Source organism: Coturnix japonica, chromosome 4 (genome assembly GCF_054131305.1).
Source record: "Coturnix japonica strain WE chromosome 4, WE-NBRP24, whole genome shotgun sequence".
Lineage (NCBI taxonomy): Eukaryota > Metazoa > Chordata > Aves > Galliformes > Phasianidae > Coturnix > Coturnix japonica.
The window spans coordinates 80,099,308-80,120,802 of NC_140666.1; the positions used below are offsets into that span (position 1 = coordinate 80,099,308).

The 21,495-nt window shown below is 37.7% G+C and overlaps 1 protein-coding gene across 3 annotated transcripts in view; it reads left to right on the top strand.

Annotated features, from left to right (window-relative positions):
* The window catches only part of STK32B (serine/threonine kinase 32B), a 129,799-nt gene extending 117,071 nt beyond the window's left edge, over positions 1-12,728 (top strand). For all 3 annotated transcript variants that reach the window (XM_085547282.1, XM_015862540.3, XM_085547284.1), the window contains one exon: positions 10,877-12,728. In XM_085547282.1, the coding sequence (XP_085403408.1) occupies positions 10,877-11,015 (139 nt within the window). In that variant the 3' untranslated portion in view covers positions 11,016-12,728. The remainder of the gene's footprint in view (positions 1-10,876) is intronic.
* Positions 12,729-21,495: the final 8,767 nt, after the last annotated feature.

A 21,495-nucleotide genomic window follows, 5' to 3' on the forward strand; every position in this document is an offset into this window, starting at 1 on the left:
TGGAATCTCACACCTTTCTGAGCATGATTGAGCCTAGGTTGTTTTTTGGTGCTAATAACCACTGTGCAGTCACACAAGCTCTTTCTTTTTTTTTTTTTGTTTACCACTCATTATTACTACTTTAGTATTACCTGTCCAAATGTTCATACTTGGGAAACAAAGCTGCCTAAAGATTTAAGCACTAGCTAGCCTAAGCTGATCATTGTTCTACAGGCATACCTTCAAACTCAGTTTTGAGGAACAAGTGGTCATACAGAAATTTTCAATAATGTGTTCCCTTCACAGTTTCATGGAAGAAAAAAAAAGAAAAAAAAATAAAAGAAAGAAAAAAAAGAAAAAGAAAAAGAAAAAGAAAAGATAAACAAACATTTGAAATCTCATTTTCAAAGCCTTCTAGAAAAAAGAAAATAGCTGAAGTTTTCCCAAGCAAACAAACACATGACTGTGGTTGCTACACTTCACTAAACTAACATCCATCTTCAGGAATGAATGTTTGTGGGGGAAGGGATGCCTATATCAAAGTATTCTCATTGTCAAAGCAATGGAGAGGACCAGAGTTTCAGGATAATTAATGTAGAGTATCAGCAATGCAGACAACCAGAAATAAACCTAATGAAAACAAATCAAAATTCAATTCATAGGTAGAGGAAAGGCAAAACCATCTTCATTTATACACATCTCAATTTGGAAATGTACCTAAATTTTATGATTCTAAGTAAAATATAATACATTTTTTCCTAAGTTACACTGAAAAAAAATCATATATATGATAAATGATGGACTCACAACACATCACAATAATTCAATGACTGTAAGGGACTAGCATCATGATTTCTCTTTGTCTTCATGTCCATAAATGTCCATGAAATCTAAGACCCTCTATATACTCATTGGTTTGGAAAGTCTGGAAATGTCACCAGATAGGAGGATATGCCACTGCAGACATTTATATCCACTTGCCTTATTTTTTGATGCTCACTCTCATCTGAAATGGGCTACTCTGAGATGGGAATCTTCATTAGATGGGATATTTGTGTGTGCTTTTGTGTTATCTCACTGCTAATATAGTATTCATCTTCATATAGAGTCTGCATAAGAATACAAGTTTTGCACTGTAAAATTTTTACATGTAGGAATATATGCATGTATACATATAAATTCTTTTTAGAAATAGGGAAAGTAGAGCAAATTTAGGACAGTAAGAGACTAAGGTAAGACTCAATTTTCCTGTGTTCTTTCTGGGGCATAATATAAGTCCTGTTGTGGATTCTCCTCAGTGTCTAACTCAGACAGCTCTGTGTTCAGTTCAGTGACTTCCACAAGCCCCTGTGTTAGGCAACAACTTTCCCCAGGCATTGTGTAGGGAGGTTTGGTGGCTGATTAACTGAAGGCTGAAATGATGTTATGTGATCATGCTACCAGCTAGGTCTCTTTCAAGTGAGGATATTTATTCTTCAGGGAGTAAAAAGGCTGCAGAAGAGAGAGATTTTCCGTGATTCTAAGTTCTGGAGTTTGGCAGAGAAATCTCTATGAAGAAAAAGTGGAGAGAGATGAGGCAGGAGGGAGGTCAGTGCAGGCTATTCTTGCTCCCTGGAAACTCATAGACTGATTCCTGGAAACCTGTTTTAGCAAGAACAGGAGAAAGGTACAGATGAATTAGCCACCTCCAAGGCACTGAGAGTTTTTACTGAGCCAGACCAGCTTCTTACTTTATAAAGTGTCATTAAATAATCCTTAAATTATTGACTTTACAGCTATCATGGACATGCAGTTTTGGTTAGAGATGCCACAGTAAGGAAACTGGTGCTGCTGGGCAATGAAGTTGTCACAGATATGATTTTCCCCTCTAATCTCTGATCCAGGATCCTTTCCCCAGCAGTATGGACAGAGATGAAAAGGAAAGAAAAGAAGCAAGATGTGACTGAATAGTAACATTTCAGTGATGGATGGCTGCCCTTCAGTCCAGTCCTGCTTATTGATGGTAATCTGCCACGTGGGGTCACAGACAGAGAGCTGCAGATGTGTATCATCATGGCAGCAAAGGAACAGGCTTTTTCAGGCACCATGCTATTATTTACCTTTAAGTTCTCTGCTTATTGTTATCCATTTAATTGTTATCTGCTGCCTGTTAACTGGCATTTTGACTCCAGCCCCCTCTGTAACACGCTCTTAGTTCCAGAGGCTCGATGGAGAAAGCTATGTTTGAGGACATTTCTGATAAAATGTAGATCTACCCTTAGATCCCTACCTCTAGGAGTTGTCTTCCTCCATATGTATCTCATTTGGACATGACCTAAAGGATCAGCCTACCTTGAAATTTCTACCAGAAGAAAAAAGAAAGAGAAGATATCAATGCAGTGATTGCGAAACAGCTTTACAGGAGGGTTACTCTGTATCTTTCAAGAAGTACACTGGAAGCAGGCTTGGAGACACATCTCCTATTTGACAAACAATTTTGGCACTCACTGCTGAGAAAATATCCTTAGTCGTGGGCATATGTTTGCAGTTTGTAAACTGGATTCTAGAATTTTATTTCTCCTTCTGTTCCCATGAAACCTATTCACCAATATGTCATTGGGAAAATTAGAGTTGCTTTCTTGTTACTTGTGCATGTGGATCCACAAACATACATCTAAGATAGAAAAACATTTCACATTTTATGACGTGGCTGAGCAAAACACTTACTATTTAAGATGGATCTGGTCTTGAACAGTAAATAACCCATTTGTAAGGGACACCTTTGTTTCTAGTCTAAGCAAGGCTTTAAAGTTAGTGCTTATCCATTGTTTTATTTTCTTAAATGGCTGTTCATTGCTTGCTGTTTTCATTCATTTACACCACGTCTTCTTTTTTTTTTTTTTTTGTCTTATTAATTCCCAGGGTAAACTTGACATCTCAAAACATTGTAGGTGAACACGCTACAGCATCCGGTATAATTTGTAACTTGACTTCCACATACAAGTATTTTACATGTCATTCACTTTGTATGTGCACTTGAACCCATTATGCTTGATTATAAATTGCTAGTTGATAAAAAGTTATATTCGTGGGCATTTACTGAGAGTAATCACTCAACAAGAACCATCAACCTGAATCAGTTACCCTTAGTAGAAGCATATTTCCCCAAGGGGAAAAGGTGGGAGTAAATGACATGAGTGTCAATGGTCCAAGAACACACCTGCACTACATGAGAATACTTCCTCCAAAATTTTACTTTTCACATTCATTTGTAATGAACCACACCTTTTAGTCTGTGCCTCCATCATTTACATTTTAATGGAGTTTAAAGAAAGTTACTTGAATGATTACACGGTAATTGAGTGTGCTGTCAAAACACATGAATTGCAAAGTATTTAGAAAAGAGATCTGAGATTGTGGTTTCCACTGGAGCAGACAGCACCAAGAGGACATGTTTAGAGTCAAAGGCAGACAGCCTTAAATACTGGTTAGATGCAGAACAACTACTCCAAAGGGTGTGTGCAAGATTTTAAAAAGAAAATGAAATAAATTGGAATTAGATGTCACATCTGCATGGATGAGCAGGTAATTGCACCCCTGTGCTTTTGGGTGACTTCCTTACCAGCTCTTGGCAGTATTTATTGGCATGTGATATGTACTAGGCTTATAGGACTATCCAGTTTCAGCATGCCTGAACAGTGTGGGTGTAAATTAGCTCCAATACAGAAGCACACTGGCTCTGCAAAGCAATGCAGTGTGTGCTGAATTTATGCAGCTGCTTGACAGGAACCCTGAGTTTGTGTACAGAGAGGAAGGGTATCTCTATTTTTCTGGAGATGCAACAAGACTAATATTCCTCTAAACTAATCAATTTAAAGCCTTTTATTTAGTTTAAGCTCCATTAGTGAACACTGAGGAGACTTGTATCTCTCAGGATTGGTCTGTGACACATATATCAGATAAGTTATGCTGAAACTCATTATTCTATGTCAGTTCCTCTATCTTGTTTTGAGAGCCTGAGCTAATCTTTCAGTTGTCTACAGTTAGCTGGCATAAAATCCATTCCACAGCTCTGGGCTCATTTCATTTAGGTGAAAATAAATGCCTAGTTGCCAGTCGAAAAGGCACAGGCTTTCTGTGTCAATCAAGGTGTCTCATATGGCACTGAACACCACTAAGGGAAAAACTACATTTGAGCCACATGTATCCAGTTCTGAGGACCGGAGGCCAAAAACAGGCAATGGTGACACTGCTGCATGATGAGTGTTGAGTCCCACTCCAGTATGTTCTAAAGCCAGCCCCAGTATGCTCCCAGCTTCCACAACAGCCCTATTTTCAAGATTAGAAAACCATAAGAATACAACCCAGCCTGCACTGCTTAGGTTCCAGGCACCTATCCCTCCATTATTTTATTTTCTGGTATGAGGGCAGTCAATGCCTAAACATGGAAAACTCTGTTATTGTTTTCTGTCACGAAAGCCCTCTTGGATATCATTGGCAGAATGGGGCATAAATGAATAATTTGGTAGATAATCAGGTTATCATGTAAATTAATCCCATGAAGAACTATTTTATCAGGCTGCTATGACACATACTGTTATGGAATCAAAAGTCTTCTTTTCAGAATCAGAAATTTCTAAACAAATTGACAAAATAAGATCAGGACTTACCTCTATTCATGTGTCCAAGTCATATGCCAGCTCCTCACCCTGCAAACCTGGGCATTATACACGAGTACCGAAGGTCACAATTAGATATGTGATTTGGAACAACAGGATCTCCTGTGAGGACAATCCAGAAGTATCATATTTGATCTTTTTTGTTTGTTTGCTTCTTTAATATTAACACTGGGAAAAAATAATGTTTACATATTTACAGATGGAAGTGTAAAACAAGAAGTAAATTCCTGAGTTTCTAATCAACTCACAAGCTCATTTTAATTAGCTTTTTAAAAGAAGAATGCAAACACATGAATTTCCACTCCATTCTGATATATTTGGTGGTTATTTTGTTTAGGAAAGTAAAAATACTCTTCTAAGATATACTCGTTCTGTTAAGAAAAAAATAATCAGGTGAGCTTTGCTCTCTTCTTTCTTGTTATTTATTTTACTTTTTCAAAAATAAAAATGAAAAAAATGAAAAACCTGGCAATAAGAACTGGTACACAGAATAATGGAAATATGAAAGAGTAGCACTCATTTGTAATTGCAAAATACTGTCAGCTTCTTCAATTTCATGAAAAACAGAACACAAGAGTTAATTTATAAGCAAAATGTTCAAAAACGCAGGCAGAATATTACGTGTCCATGTATCAAATTCAGTTCTTATTCTTCACAGTGGCAGCCAGATGAGAAGCCAAGCTGCTCAGTAATCAATAATTCTACAAACACTGCCTGCAACTGATGTTAAAATGTTAGCAGAAAATAGTGGGAAAAGCTTTCAAATGAAGTATAAGACTCACATGCACAAAACACATTATTTTTGAAAAGACGTGTGCACACCACTGGACCTACATATTACTGCCAGATAACCTCCCTGATTTTGTAGCATAGGCACTTCTGCTTCAGGACACGAGTTACTATAAAGCTTAAGCAAGATACCTTTTAAAAATGAAAAAGCTTAGCACGGACTTGGAGAAGTCAATCTGTTCTTCTGGTTAAAGCATGATGGATTATGAGTGCCATGAGCATTTCTAGTCAGCATCAAAACAACAGAACAGAGTCTTTTGGGGGCTGCTGGGAGAGACATCCCAGAAAATGATTTGCAGTGACCAATACTGTTAGCTTTCATCTGCATACCTTCCATGTGTCACTGCATATTCAGTATTTGGATTGGAGATGTAAACAAAAACATATTCCTTCTCTTAATGTTTACACAGATATATAATATTCAAGTAAACCAGCAGCTTTCCATTTATACATTCTATCACACCCTGGGTTAGCAGTACCAAGTGTGATGCTGAACTTTAGGTGATAGTGTGAGTCTGAGTCTTCACAGTTGAAACCCTTCTGACATTTCTCAGAAAGAGTTTCTCTGAATAAATCCACTTAGAAATTTAAGGAACACAGGGATGTGCTCTGTACTTGCTTCACAGGGAAGAAATAAACATGTTTTATTGTTGAAGGTAGACTCCAAAATCCTATTAAGGCTTTTTTTTTTTTTTTTTTTTTAACACCTGACTGAGAACAGTACCAAGAAATAGCAATTTAGCCGTGGCTGTCTACAGCTAGCCTATATCTTGGCTAGAGACACTGAGTATTTGCAAATTTGTTGGTGTCCCCATGAGTTATTGCTGCTGTAGGGTTTCTCATGCTTCATGGACTGCAACTTCACAGCATTGTACCACTACATAAAAATGATTTTCTGTTTTGCTAGGGTTTTTGCAATATTGCTGGATATTTTCCATAATGCCCATCAGTTTTGTTATGTGGCATAATATCCACATTTCTAGGAGCAGGATATAACAAAACAATACCTGTGTACATAACTGTCTGGCTTCTTCTAACTTCCTTATAAAATTTCATGGATATATATTTATATTGAGAATGGAAAAATTTAGAGTTATGTTTTGAAGCGATACTAGCTACAGAGAGTCTATATTCAAAAAATATTGTATGTGTACTAAGTGTCCTTATCACTGTTCTAATGTCCCCCTTATATCTTCTGTATCTGCCCTAGTAGACAAATCATTGATATGCACAGTGATGTACTGTTGAAACATTGTCTTCCTTAGCATAGTACTAATGGGTGGGCTTTTTTCATTAGGTTGCTTTTTTTTCTTGATTTGGACATGTTCATAATTAGTCTCCCAGCAATACCATCTGCAGAAGAGATCAACAGTATTTAAGTGTATCTGATAAATGAAAGAATTGAGGAGTGTTTCTAACTATTTAGAAATCTGTCCCCGAGGATACATTAATTTGTAAACTTAGTATAGATGTACCTGCTCATTTTGGACCTCAAACCTCCTGTTTGTGGAGAATAACTGAGCTAAAATTTTCTACAGGTTTATCTACTCTCAAAGGTTTATTTCAGGAAATATAAAAGTTTCCCTTAGTTGAATTCTTTATCCTGCAATAAAAAGACAATTTCTAAAGTTTGACTTACTGTGCCTTCCTTTTGCACAAACCAAAAGCAAATGCATTTGTTTTCACTGGAAAGGGGGTTGAAATATTAATAGGCTAAGATAAGGTACTAAACATAGAAATGATAAAGCAAATGCCACAGTCTACTCACATCATTTTCTTTCTTCCATATTCAGGACAGTTCTTTGTAAAACTCTCAAACTTAATATAGTAAAAAGAGTGTTCTGTGGATCCTGGTGTACATGGAGTGGTACTTCAGTCTGGCTAGAATTCTCTCTATGCCGGGAGAATTTTTAACCTTAATGGCCACTGTGTTTATTTCCACATTTCTGAGGCTTCTTTCTTCATTACTGGAGAACATGCTGCTCAATACTCAGTGTTGCACACTATTGAAATTGTATGGATCAGCGGTGAAAGCAAAGATATCTGTGCTTATGTACTCTTTGGTTCAGCAGAACCACTCTCAGTTCCCAGCATAACTGCATTTGAGCCTACTTATCTATTTGTGCAGAATTTTTTTTGAAATAAATTTAATAGACATTGTGCTAACTCATTTTCAGCTGAGAAAGACTGTGGGCTTTTCCTTCAGGTATGATTATCTGCTAGAGACATTTGTTCACTCTTTTCGACCACAGCTGGCCATTTCACCATTTACCCTCTGTTCATAGCATTCAGCAAAAGAATAACTATATGGTTCAAAACCACAACAACTATGTTCCCTGTAAGCCATTCATTCTCCCTGGGTCTTTATCAAGTTATCACAGGCTGTGGCTGCATCATCTTAAAGGAGAGAGAAGTCATTCACTAGAAAGCAGTTTCCAACAAATGATTTATTGCACTAGTGCCATTTTTTTTTTTTTAAACAGAACGGCCTGGAGTGCATTTATTTTACCTACATGTGTTTTTGTAAAGCTGACAATATCTGATGGAAAAATGCTCCAGCTATAGCATAAAGTGATCAAGAATGCATGAACAAAGGGTGAATTTCACTTCTGAAACTGCCCAACGTTTAATTGAAGAGACTACTTGTTCACACACAGCTGCAGTGGTGAGATTTGTTTAGGTCTTGACCTGAGCCTCTCTGAACTTTGGAGCTATATTGAAATACAGAATAATTGCCTTATTTTATTTTTTTTTCCTCAAATTGCAATGTTCTGGGTGAAGAGAAAATGCCCCCAGGAATGTCTCCAAGACCAGCTAAATCATTCTGTTTGGAGAGTTTCCTGTTTCTTAGTCTCTTACAAATCTGAAATCCTTACAGTTGAATCTGTAACTTTTCTTCCTTCTATACTGAACATATTGTATTTGACAGCCCAAAGACAAAATTTCAATGATTTTCTTCATCTGGTGAACAGAGCTGAGCCTTAAGCTATTACTTGGTGTTTCCCAAGTTTGCTATCAGGTTTCATTAGATGCCTGCCTTAGTTTTAGAAGTCTCCATTTCCTTTTTCATATCTTTCATACCAGTAATTAGTCAATTTCTTCTCCTTGCCTTTGTATTTTTATACATGTTCTTTTTGTCGCTACTATTTTTCTGACCTGGAATTATGACTAGCTCCAATCAACGTGAGATTTCAGGACAAATAATTTCCTCCTCAGCTTCACCAATTTACACATTCTCTACTTGTAGGGAGAGAGGCTGAAGAACAGAAAAGGGCTGCAGTTTGCCCAGAAGGTGACAGTGGTAATAAACAGAATCACTATCTTCTGATTCTTTATATGTTTTTACATCCTCGGGACCTACTGGCAGGAAGCTGTTAACATACTCATTATAACTGCTTACAATGAAGTCTTTAACATAATTTTGAACACTCGATAATGTGATTTATAACATTAAACAGTTAAATAAGAGTTAAATTTTGTTTGCATCATATTAATAACCTGTTGCTTACTTTGATATTTTGTACATATGGTTAGATACAGACAGACAATTTCTGTTAAGAGGATACAATGAAGCACTGCTGAAATAACCTATTTCACCACTTCCAAAACCCCATAATCTAAGTGTGCTTTAATAACAGCCCTTGAGTAGAAACAGAATAAAAGAAAATAAATGAAAATAAATCAAAAATAGAAAGCAAATCAGTAGAGAATGAGAAGTTTGAGGCTAGGCAGTGGTATCTTTTGAATCTTTAAATGCTGCCTTTATGCCAGCTTCAGTGGTTTACATTAAAAAAGATGTTTTTCTGCTTTCTGCTGTTACTGAGAGGCTTATTTTTTCCCCATTAATTTTAAGGGTGTGGTGAATGCTCTATTTTTCGGAATGTTATGGACAGAATAAATATTAAAGAAATTCAGGGGAAAACACAAGTCAGAGATGATTTCTTGGGTCTCCAAAAAATTGCATCATCCCACTAATTATCAGTTTACATAGGCCTGTAACCCACAATATTCAACAAGAGTTTCCAAGCACTGTGGCCTTTTCTTTTGATGTTTACAAATACCTTGGTCATACAAGGGCCAGTATCTCAAACCCTGAAGCGGTTCAAGACTCTGATTCAATTACTCCCTTGGTAGTTCTCCAGATCTCCTTTGAAACCGTTGTAGAATAAAATAAAAACCATGCCATCACATTAGTTATGTTCCATCATTTGTTGCCAAGATAGCTTCAACAGTAAGTTATGTACACCATTCTGCTGTACAGGAGCTATATATTTCAGTTTTCTTAGGACACTTGGATGAAAATCCTCTCTTGATGATTTGTCAAAGTTCATTTGAAAGAATGAAAAGTTCAAAGTTCATTTTTATTCCTTAGTCTGCCTTATATTTGTTATTTAATGTGCCAGTGTTTGTGCTCTTTTAAACTGTGTCTATCTGGAAAGTGTTTTCATTAAAATTAAATATTCTGCCTTAGACCTCCATTTAGCCAAGGCAGAATTTTCATGTTCTTTTTACATTCAATTCTGAATTTTCAGTTGATGTCTCTATAGTCTTTATTTCACCTTTTTCAAACTCACCCTTTACATTTACAGTTTTTACATGTTTTGTCATTAAATAATTTATACGTATTCAGTGTTACTTGCAAGGTATTTCTGGAGTATATCATACCACTTATGGTCTCTGTTCCAAAGTGTTTCTCCCATGGTGTCTCCGGTGACAGTTCTTAGTACCTTTTCTTGGGAATACATGACCAGTTTATCATTTTTAAGGAAAATAAACCAGAAAAATTCCACCAAAAACAAAAACAAAAACAACAAAACACCAGTGGTTCATAGTTTAAAAAAAAAAATTGATCTCTACAACAGCTTCCCCATGAATCTTTACAGCTCTTTACACAAGTACTTATGTCTTTTTGTATTTGGAAAACTACATTAAGTATTAAAAGAGCCACTGGAAAATCAGAGAAGTTTATACCAGCCTTGAACAGAAGCATTGAGGAGTTTGATGGTAAAATTATTGGTGAGGATTGCAGGTGCCACCTGGTCTGCAGCTGTTCTCTAGAAAATGGCGCCTAGAGAAGACGACTTTACGCAATGCAAGATTTTTGTTGTTCCTTGAATATATATTCACCTGACATGTTTTCTTGTGCTGGTAGGAGATTTGTTGTGCTACATCTAGGTAGAGGTGACCAAGCCAGAGAAAGCACAATCCTCTGCTGGTTATTTGCTTTGATAGGAGGAGGATTTAACCAATGCTTGACTGCACAGAGGAAGAGAGAAGGAATTCAAAGGCATTTGAGACAAGGAAAGCTAGGGAAGTTATAGACGTTGAATGTTGCAGAAATCTATTTTATACACAGGTATAGTGGTTGTCCATAAGACAGACAAGTTACGCTGGTTCAGTTACCTGTAGGTCAGAGCTGTAAATCTGTCAATGTTTTTAACCTTCGGCAGACTTAGAAGGCAGCAGGATGAAAGCGGGCAGACTTCCAGCACAGAAAGCAGAGCATCCTTGCAGAGCCATGGGAAGCTTCAAGATGGGCGTAACAACAACTTGCTTGGACATGGCTGCACAAGAGGCTGCAGCAGCTAGTGAGCTACAGCTTTCATCTAGGGGTAAGAAAGGATCCTCTCCCACACTCCTTCACACTCACCCCTTGGATCCCAAGCAATCAGTCCTCCTGCAGGATACCCAGCTGATGGCAAGCCCACAGAGAAACTGGCTGAGAACTTCCATCTAAGACTCTGTTCTTCTGACTCTGCCACTGGAAAAAAAGTGACCCTCAACAACAAAATACAGTTTTATAAGTAAGTTTGACTTTCCTTTTCAAAATCCTGGAAGAAAACTTGAAACAATTCACTAGAAAGCCTCACAACTATTGCCATGTTCCTGGCCGCTTGCAAGAGACAAGTTGCACCGGGGCCAGCTTGATCTTGAAGGCTTTACGCTATCCTCTCTGTCTCTGTTAATTAAAATGATCCAATATTGAATTTTGTGGAACTGCTAGACACAGCTGTTTCCAAACATCTGCTGTTGAGTTTATAACAGATGTACATGATGTAAATACATGATTGTAATGTCAAATAGGATAAACACTGAATAATTTCATTTAACTACCTGAAGACCACTGGCAATGTTGCATCGTGAATGTCTTCATTTTGTACTTTAACTTCACGCATTCTGCTCTGTAGTAAGAGATGTGACCCAAGCCAAGTCAAAGTATTGCTAGTGACTTTTGTGGATGCGGGATCAAGCACATCAGCAGTGTTTCATAAATATGACAAAGACTGATGTTTACAGGCTGACTGAGCCTGAGCTGAAAAGCAGCTTAGTAAGGAGAGCTAAAAAACAAATGAAGAATTTGTTCAGATTCACAGCTAAGTGTTATAAAATGTGAAGAAATCTGTTTCCATGGATCTATTCTGGATAAGAATTGTCTTGAATAGAAAGAAACATACATTATCCTTTGGTATTGATTACGTGAAATCTCTTTTTTTTTTTTTTTAAGTTAAAAAAAAAAAAAGAGCATCCACATTCCATATATTTAATACATTTATGGTATTTTACAACTTGTACATCCATGTTTTGATAATAAATGCATGCTCGTTCTGTCCAATTGTGCTTTTCTTTTTTAAGAGTTATGTAAGCAAATTTCATTTCAAATTTTTTAAGACATAATTTAAGACTTTGGAAGTGACAGGCATTTTATTTGTAATAACCTATTTTTACTGTATTGTTTGTAATCAAATAGATTTTAAAATTTGGTTTCACATTATATGTAATTTTTGTCAAAATTTTTTCATAAAATACAGATTTTTATTGCTCCATGAAATAATATGGTGTTCCTATCAACAACTGAGAAGTTTTGCTAAAGCAGTAAGGTAAAAATTTTACATCTGTTATAAGCATAATGTGGACTCACCTGATCAATTTTGGCACAGACTGAAATCGTAAGATCAAAGGGGTAGAGATTCTTTGGTCCTAAAGAGGACAGTTTTCACTGCCCGGAATAAACTGTTTCATGATCATCACTTCTTATAACGATCTTTTTTAAAAATTATTATTAATATTTTTTTTCACTTTGGAAGTTACAGAATGCGTAACATTCTATATGACACCTGGAAAAATCTATTTCTCTGTTTCATTTACAATGTATTATGGTCTTTCATCTTAATCCTAGTGAGAAATGAAAGTTTGTATGCGAGCAATCCTAAACAAATTAATGGCGATTCTCATTTGCGGGATCCAGGCTGTAACAGATATTACAGAATAAAGAAATGAAGCTTTAGGAGGCAAGGACAGTAATACATGAAGCATGAAATGTTCTTCAGATGTCACTCACAAGGATGTCAGTCTGCATTTGCACCATGGAACTCCTTGTACTGGGTTGCAGTGCTTGCTAACAGACACCCAACCACCAAGCAGCCTGTCTATTGAACAAGTCCTGATCCACAGCCTTTAAAATACAAGAATTTCATCAATGACACATTAAAATCTGAGGGTTTTTCCGGCAGGTAAAATTCAATTAGCAGCAGGAGTCTTTTGAACATTTGCAGTTTGATCAGGCTCGTGGCAGGGGACTTTCGCCAGTGCTTCACTAAGCTGTTTTTGAGATGAGCCTGGTTATTTGATAGATGGCATCTCCTTGAATGTGTTTGTAGAGTATTATGCACGAATGCAAGCCCACTCAAATACTTTAATTTCACGGTTGTCACCACACGGTCATTTCTCAAGCAACTTTACTTCTTGAAAAAAAGTCATGGCACTGGTGCTCAGGTGTATCCAGAGACCATGGCACTTCCACTGACTGCAAGCTGAGCTTTACATTGCATATAACTGTCTTCATCTATTTACTGTGCAGGTCAGCAAATGCTCTTGGCTACACTGTGGAGACCCAAAGCACTTTTCATCTTTCCATTCTTACATAGCTATAAAGAACTATCCTACCATGAGAGGCACTGACAATGGTGCAGCAGAAGAGAGCTTGTTCTTAGCTTTGTGAGAATCAAACAGTGACTAGAAGGAAAGTCACATGGCTTGGGAATAATCTCAAGAAGTTCTGGGATGGGGTTTGTCTCCTTGAACTTCAGACTTGAACAAAATGCATGTGCCTACAGCTCAGTTAGGCAGTTGTAGGCCCAAAGAAATGAATAAAAAAAGATGCTTGTAGGATGCAGTGCCTTTGTTCTGTCTTGTCTCCTTCAGCAGATGGATCTCCCTGTAGCTCTGCCTACATGGGGTATAAAGTCAGTGTACACAGGCAGTTCATATGCAGATACATATACAGTGCAGTGACAGATGAACTGTGTTTGATATGACATAGGCATTTTGTGGAGATGCTGTCTCATCATTACAAGAAAATAGGAATAATTGTGTTCATTTTAGCAGCAGTAAGAATGAACAATTTAAACAGTTTCCATCCTTACATGAAAAAGTAGTATTTTATTTTATACCAAACAGACACTTGCAATAAGTGCTGCCTTGCTTTTCCAGCAAAAATGAAAAGAGAGAAGCTAAACCAAATAAATGGGGGAGGTTTTTACAAAGTACTTCGTGAGACAGAAGGGAAAAACAAAGTGCAGAAGCCATAAAAATCAAAAGAAACTCCTTGGGACTCATTTATTCTGTATGGCTTTATTGCTTTGCAAAAACAGCCAGTGATCCTCACTCCCGAAGTCTCTTTTTGTTTCTTGTCATCATTTCAAGGGTACAATATTTCTTTCTTATTTCTCTTCTAGGGAACAGAGAGGGAAATCTAACACAACTGGAAAGCAATTTGCTGCTACAACATTTTATTGCAATGCCACTTGCTCTGCAGTGTTACAGTTCTGCTCACACACACACATTCCCACAGCATCTCTCTACCATAAACTCTGCCAGATTCACCTTCTGTTCAGTTTGCTCCTTCTACACTGTGAATTAAATATTGGCACAACACTGTAAATGTTTAATTACCAACCATCATAAATACAAATAGCTCTTTTCATCTGCAGTCTTGACAAAATGATTAATGAAATATATCCAAAAGATTTTAATGTAGATTTTTGGAGGTGGGAGGGATGGTAATAGATCTTGGTACACTATTTACATGAAAATACTTAATGGAAGAAATACTATACAGCAATCTATCTATCCATCCATCCATCCATCCATCCATCCATCCATCCATCCATCCATCCATTGTATCAATTTAAATATTTTCTGCTTGCAGGAATAGACGATCACAATTCAAAACAGATTCTTGACAGCTTAAGCTAAACCTAAGTACTGGTATATTGGGATGCAAAGTCACTGGCTGAATGAGACCCAAAGAGTTGTTCTGCTTTTCATTTGCATATTAAAAAGTATTTAGCAGCAAAGAAAAAGCTTGCAGGTTTTGAAGAGGTTCATTTATGGTTGTGGTGGGTGTTGGAAAGCAAACAGATATTCTAAGTGCCTTCATGTAGAAAACAAACAAATAATAATAATAATAATAATAAAAACAACAAAAAAGCCAGGTATACATTTGAGCCTCTTGTGCTATTATCTGCCTTGAGAGCAGATCTGGAACAAATTACTGCCCTGCACAAAATCACCATTATTTGTATATCTGGCTCAGATTCCAGCCGTAGCTCAACAGGCTCCTGACTACAAGAAAAGGTAAGGCTCCACCTGCTTGCAGTGCTGGGCTGCTCAGGCTCTGGCTTCTTGCATAGCAAAAGGAAAAACAGCTCGTGGCAGCTGCTGGAACCAAAAGCACCACCCTTCCTAGAGAAAACAGGCATTATTATTTCCTATGCAGCCATTGCTGCTCAGTCACTCAGCACACACTGCCAACATGCTCTGAAGCAAATCCGGGATGAGGAATAGTGTAAAGCTTGTTCAGATCCTTCTGGTGGCACACAAAAGCCTCCATGTTAGACTGGTGTGATTTTTAAATAAGAGCTTTGTGGTCCATCTGAAGAGATTCTTAGATAAATAACTATTTTCTTATGCACATTGTGCTTCATCATCTTAGCTTCCATCAGAGTAGTTACTTCTGTATATTTTAATGACTAGATCAACTACTCTCTGGCCAGCAGGGAGAAACGTTCTGATATTTTTAGCATTCATTTAGCAATGTAAATTAGCTTGCTATAATCATGTTTGCAAGAAAACACACAGTACAATCAGGACCATAATAATGACTGATATTAGCTGTGCTCCATACATCAATGAACTTGGCTCAGATACACAAACTCCTTTTTTTCTCAGTTTTTGGTAATTTTTAATTGGGAAGGATGAATATATATGAATATATCTAATCAATTGGAATAATTTCTAACAAAATAGCCAAGCAGTTCTCTTGAGTTCTCCCAGGCACTCAAAATCATAAGGTAGGACAGAAAAGACTGTTGTTCAATTGCTGGGATTCTTTTTGCAGTCAATTATAAACAACGCAAACAAAGTAAGGATATCAAAACCTCTGCAGCATTCAGTTCTCTTTAAGAGAAACAGGACTAAAATGAATCCTAAAATAAATGTCCTCCTAAAATTTATTCCCATTGTTATAGAATTAGGTAATAATCAGTGTTCTTTGAAACCAATTACCTGAATAGATTTATTCATAGACACTTCCATAGGCAAAAATATTTTGGAAGCTGAGCTCTAGGGAATGTTTCTCATCTTACTTTTTCCACTGATTTGATGTGCTATATTTCTTTCTGAAAATTTTCCCACAGTGATTGTTCTGTACTTGAAAAATCCCTTTTGGAAGAGCACAATATAATTTAATTATTAGTTATAACTTTGCTATACAATTCTGTAGCAGGGATAGTATTGTGCAGTCAAGGAGCTAAGATATTGAAGTAATTTCTGGATGATTAATTACTAATGAGGGAAAAATTTAAGTCGTGAGCCCTACCACAATGAACACTATATCCCTACATTAAGGTGGGTCAGACACTACAGCAAGGAATTTAGATATTGAACTGGATTTATAAGATATAACTTGAAGACAGAGATAGACTGAAGAAAGTGTTGCTCAGGAAAGGAGGTAACAGTAAAATCAGCCTATTAAATGTAATGAGCAGCCCTGTAATGCAGATTTATGGATTTTTCTCCTCCATTAAATTATATGCACAGTCTCCTTTAAGGCCATAAGTTTTCCATTTAATTTGAAAACTCAACTATATAATCTTCGAGAGAAGGAAAAGGGCTGAGGGAGCAGAGAGGAGGCAGAGTCTGTGGCAGTGACAATGGCAGAGCTGTCATTAGTCCTCTGCCCAGCTTAGCCCAACAGGAGAACAAAAGATTGGTTTCAGTGCACAGAAAATCTCTTCAACTGCAGAATCAAACTGAAGCAACCTGTGATGATGTGAACTGAAGAACTATGTGAAGAAAATGAGAACCACCCTCAGAGATGGGTTATTCCAGGTGAGATGCAGCACATTATCCATGCAGACACATAGTACAGCCACTGACATTCAGCAGGAATGTACTCCTTATGAGAGGTCACTCACTGAGTTTTAATTTTCCTTCCCACCCCAAAGACACTCCCTAACAGAAACCCAGCAGCAGATGTGGTACCTATAAGAAGGAAAGCAAGGCCTCTCTGCGGAATACCAAATGCTATCACCATCAGAACTAAGCAAGCCCTGCACTTCTGTACTGTCGTGTCTTGCTTCCCTCACTCGTCATCTCCCTCTATATTCTCCTCACTCAGTGCAACTCACTTGGCTCCTTCCTCTCCTCTGACAGCAGCCATCAGTGTCCAGACTTCCCCAGCACTCTACTCTTCCCAGCAGGCTGGCTCTAACAGCTTTCCCCACCACATGCCTGGATGAGACTTCTGAAAGAGCATTCACAGGCAGGACCAGTGTTACCTAAATAATTCTCCATGTCAGCTGAGGCATTGATGCTGTCATGTCATCATCCTCCTCCTCACATTGTCACCCTTTCCCCTTACAAGCATTTTTGGTGGAAGAGCTTGCAAATACTCAAAGGTCTACAAACCCTGACTTTCCTAGGGTCTGGCAGGGAGTTTTCACTCCCCAGATGTTTCTTTGGTGACATCCGCAGCAAACACTGTAGCACAAATAGTCACTGCTGAGCACCATTCTGACTGACACAGATCAAGCACAGTCCTCTCACAGTCCTGTCCAACAGTGCTCCAAGACATACACACCACCTCCTTCTCCCATCCAAGGGACAGTCAGACTACAGATACAGATTGTAACAGACCTACGCTGTTACTGTTGAGTCAAACACTCCTGGAAATTAAAGTTCCTGGAAATACTGGTAGCCTGTTGCAAACCCACTGAGTACACTGAGGCTTCTCTCATCCTTCAGACTTCAGTACAAGGCTTTATTTTCCATTTGTCAGAGAGATGCACGTTAATATTGAACATCTAATTTAAAAATAAAATAAAGTAAAAAAAGAATGAGCACTAAGCAGAGCAATACAACCTGCAATGCAACATTTATTTTGAAAAGATTCCTGAAATATGTTTTCACCACCTCATCAACACAGCTGTTTGAATAAGCAAAGTAGTTTTCTTGCAAGTAAGAAATACATAGTTAACTCAATCCAGACAGACAAATGCCCTGTATATACATAACTGATGGTGGGTTCTCCTTACTATGAACTGAGTCTACACAAGGAAGCTGAGATTGAAATCATGGTTGCTCCTAGCAAAACATTGTTTCAAAAACATCATTGATTTCCTTTCTGCAACCAGAAGGCACATTTGCTCACTTTGAAACAACCAAAGCTTTCTCACAGCAGGAACTTCATGGTTCCTCCAAAAATGCAGAGCAGAAAAGCTGATATCCCATAGGCTGCCAGGAAACAGGAGGAGCAGGGAAGGGTCTGCAAGGAGTTAGTTATTGTTTGGACCCTTTGTGGAAACAAAGGTATTCCTTGGAACCTATGGATTTCTGGAAATGTTTCTTTCTAACATAACACGCTGTCTTGAAAATTTCCTACCAGGTAAAAACAAGAAAGAAACCCTGGTTTTCTGGCATTTGGACAGAGCTAGTGATTTACAAACAGAAATAATATTACAAGATGGTTATGGTAAAGAAGCCAAAAGTTAGAGAACACCAGAAGATGTGCTGGCACAAAAGCTTGCAAAAAGCAGATGGAAAACCCAAAGGCAATTTAGCAGTCAGTTTAAAGGTTCTGAATTTCTTTATTTTTTTTAAACAGCAAAAATTTATTTTCAGGTTGATTTTGTGTCTTCTACAAGGGATTGTTTAATGGCCAGCTATTTCTTGAGTATATTATATAAACATTTGCTTATATTACCCAAATAATGAAGAAAGCGTCATATCGGACTTATGGAAACAAAAACTGTTTGTTCCTCAGTAGGATTTAGAAGAGAGCAGGATATAATAATGCCCCTTTATACTTCCAGCATCCCTCACTCTTCTCATTTGCTTGTCATTGGTGGGGCTCCAGTAAAAGTCATGGGAAAAGCACACACAGAGAAAACTTTCCTCTGTGTCTGGTTAGTGGCCTTTCCTCAAACACGGATAAGAACTGTCCACAGGCAGAGGAGGGCACTGAACAAGTAATTTCTCCCTGATCGCTTGAAACAGAACTACTTTCACCCTGGAAGTAAGATTTTAAAAGAAAATATCTCATGTGAGGAGAAAAGGGAAGATGTCTCACTGCCCTGCAAGTAAGTGCTACAGACTCCAAATGAGCAATGTATTTTCTTAGAATCCTGAGGTTTTGGGAGCCTACCAAAAGTCTGTCAAAGGCACTCCTTGCTCAGGTTGACCACTGGGAATAGTTTGCATCCTAAATCTCCTGGGTACACGTTAAGCATAAACATAAAAAGGAAAAAAGAAATTAAGCTTGCTTGGTTGTGAAGACTGGATGTTTTTCTTTTATTTGTATGCATTATTTCAACAGTCAGCATCTGATCTCAAAAAGCTCAGCAGAAATCACTCATGAAAGCCAGCAATTCCCAGATGGCAAATGACAAGGATATTGGTGCTCTGTAGCAGACAAACATTACACCTCATGAAAGAGCATTAGTGGGAAAGGGAAACCACACCCATGTGGAAAGGAATGATTGATAGAGGGCAATTTGAAATGATTTTCCTGTGAGCAGCCACTGAACAATGCAGATGAGCTGTTCAGTGCCTCCTGCTCTGTGTTGTATTGTGTGCAAGTTTGGGCACCACGACATAAAAAAAGTATGTAAACCTATTAGAGAGCATCCAAAGGAGGGCTAAGAAGATGGAGAAAGGTCTAGAGGGCAAGATGTGGGAGGAGTGGTTGAGGTCCCTTGGTTTGTTTGGCTCAGAGCAGAGGTTGCTGAGGGCAGGCCTCATTTCAGCTACAGCTCCTCACAGGGAGCAGAGCAGGAGCATACAAACACATGTCCAAGCAGTATGCTACAGCTTTTGATCATGAAAGCTTATTGATAAATAATAGGGAAAACCTCAGGACAGCAATTAGATTGGAAGCCTTCACCTCTAGCTGAATAAACCCTCTATTTCTTTTGCATGCAATATAAATGAGATGTGGAGAGTACCCTGTTTTACCCCTTCTAACAGCACGGTGATTAGAGCTGGCATTCTGAGATGTAAAAACCTGGGTTTGTTTTTTCCGTAAACCTACGGGAAATGTTGAATTTTCTGAATGACTGCTGTGTAACAGGAGATAAGGTGTGACTTTTCTTCAGACTATGCTTTGAAAGAAAAATATAAGTAAACAAATAGAGCTGATGCTGATCATTTTATCTCTTTGGAAGAGGCTACTGACTGGGGCGTGGGGTGCTATTCTTGACATTTTGCTAGGATCAGCTTTCAAGGTAGCATGGATTGTTTGAATCACACCATTCTAATAAGTTCATTCATGAGATATAGCAGACTAAGAGGATAGCTTTGTTCCTTGACTCCAAGTAATGCATGCGTTGCGCTGCTGATTTCTCCTAGCTTATTAGGGCCAATGGGAATTCAAAATGATATATTCTGCTGATAATGTCCTCTTTCAAAGAGAATTAAAATTCAGTGATCGTTGAAGATCTTTTGATATTTACAGCAAAAGAGTTTATCATGAAGCCATACGAAGACCAGAATTTAAGCCTCCCTACTCTATTACAGTGTTCCCTAGGAGATTATGATCCAGTGTCTAATGAGACACTGGAAATAGGTAAGGAGAGAATACTACTTCTTGGAATAGTACATGTCAAGTTATCACACTTCTTGAAATTTAAATAAATGTGCCACATTCTAATAATATTCAAACCTATACAAGTCTCACTGGAATTAATTATGTATTAACATTTTATTTCATTGAAAATAAATTCACAATCTCTCTCTCTCTCTTGCTTTTTTTTTCTTTTCCTATAAATAAAGATTAAAATGTGGAGGTGAAAACCAACTACAGAAATTTACTGCGGCCCATGGCAGATATAACGCTCCTGAATTAAAACACCTTTGTTGCAGTAGAAATTCTAAGAACTTTCCAGCTTTACAGAGACAGATTTCTCAATCCCTCAGAAGTAAGTTTAGATTTATTTAAATAAAATAGCAATTCATATCTCCACAGTTAAAGTTGTTTTTTGTCTTTCTTGAACAAGGAAAATAAAAATGAGGCAAAGTTCAGTGCTTGCAGGGCATTTCAAAACACAAGACAAATAACTGAAACAGAAGAATTTCTCATAGATAATGGCTAGATAATTTTAGGTCTAGTGCCTGTACATAATCTCTATAGTTCCTAAGCTCCAATTCTTGTAAAAGCGTTTTACCTATTTAGCCTGCTCAGCTTCAATTACCTGTTTTATATTTAGAAATGTCAGCAGTGGTCCACAGGTTCCCCAGGCACCTACATACTTGAGAATCTAGACTCACTTTCTGCAGCCCGCTCCTTCTGAGCTAACTCATGACTGTAACAACTTGGCCTTGTGTTATGGCAAATTCGCCCCCAGGTCAGCCCTATTAAATTGCAGATTCAGAAGCTGTGTTACACACAGGCTTACAACAAACATGTGGAAAGGTCTAGTATTAGATTGAGCCATCAGCCAAACAATTTATTTGGAACACGCATAGGAGAAGCACAGCAGCACTTGATGCACTTTAGGTTTTTGTTGTTGTT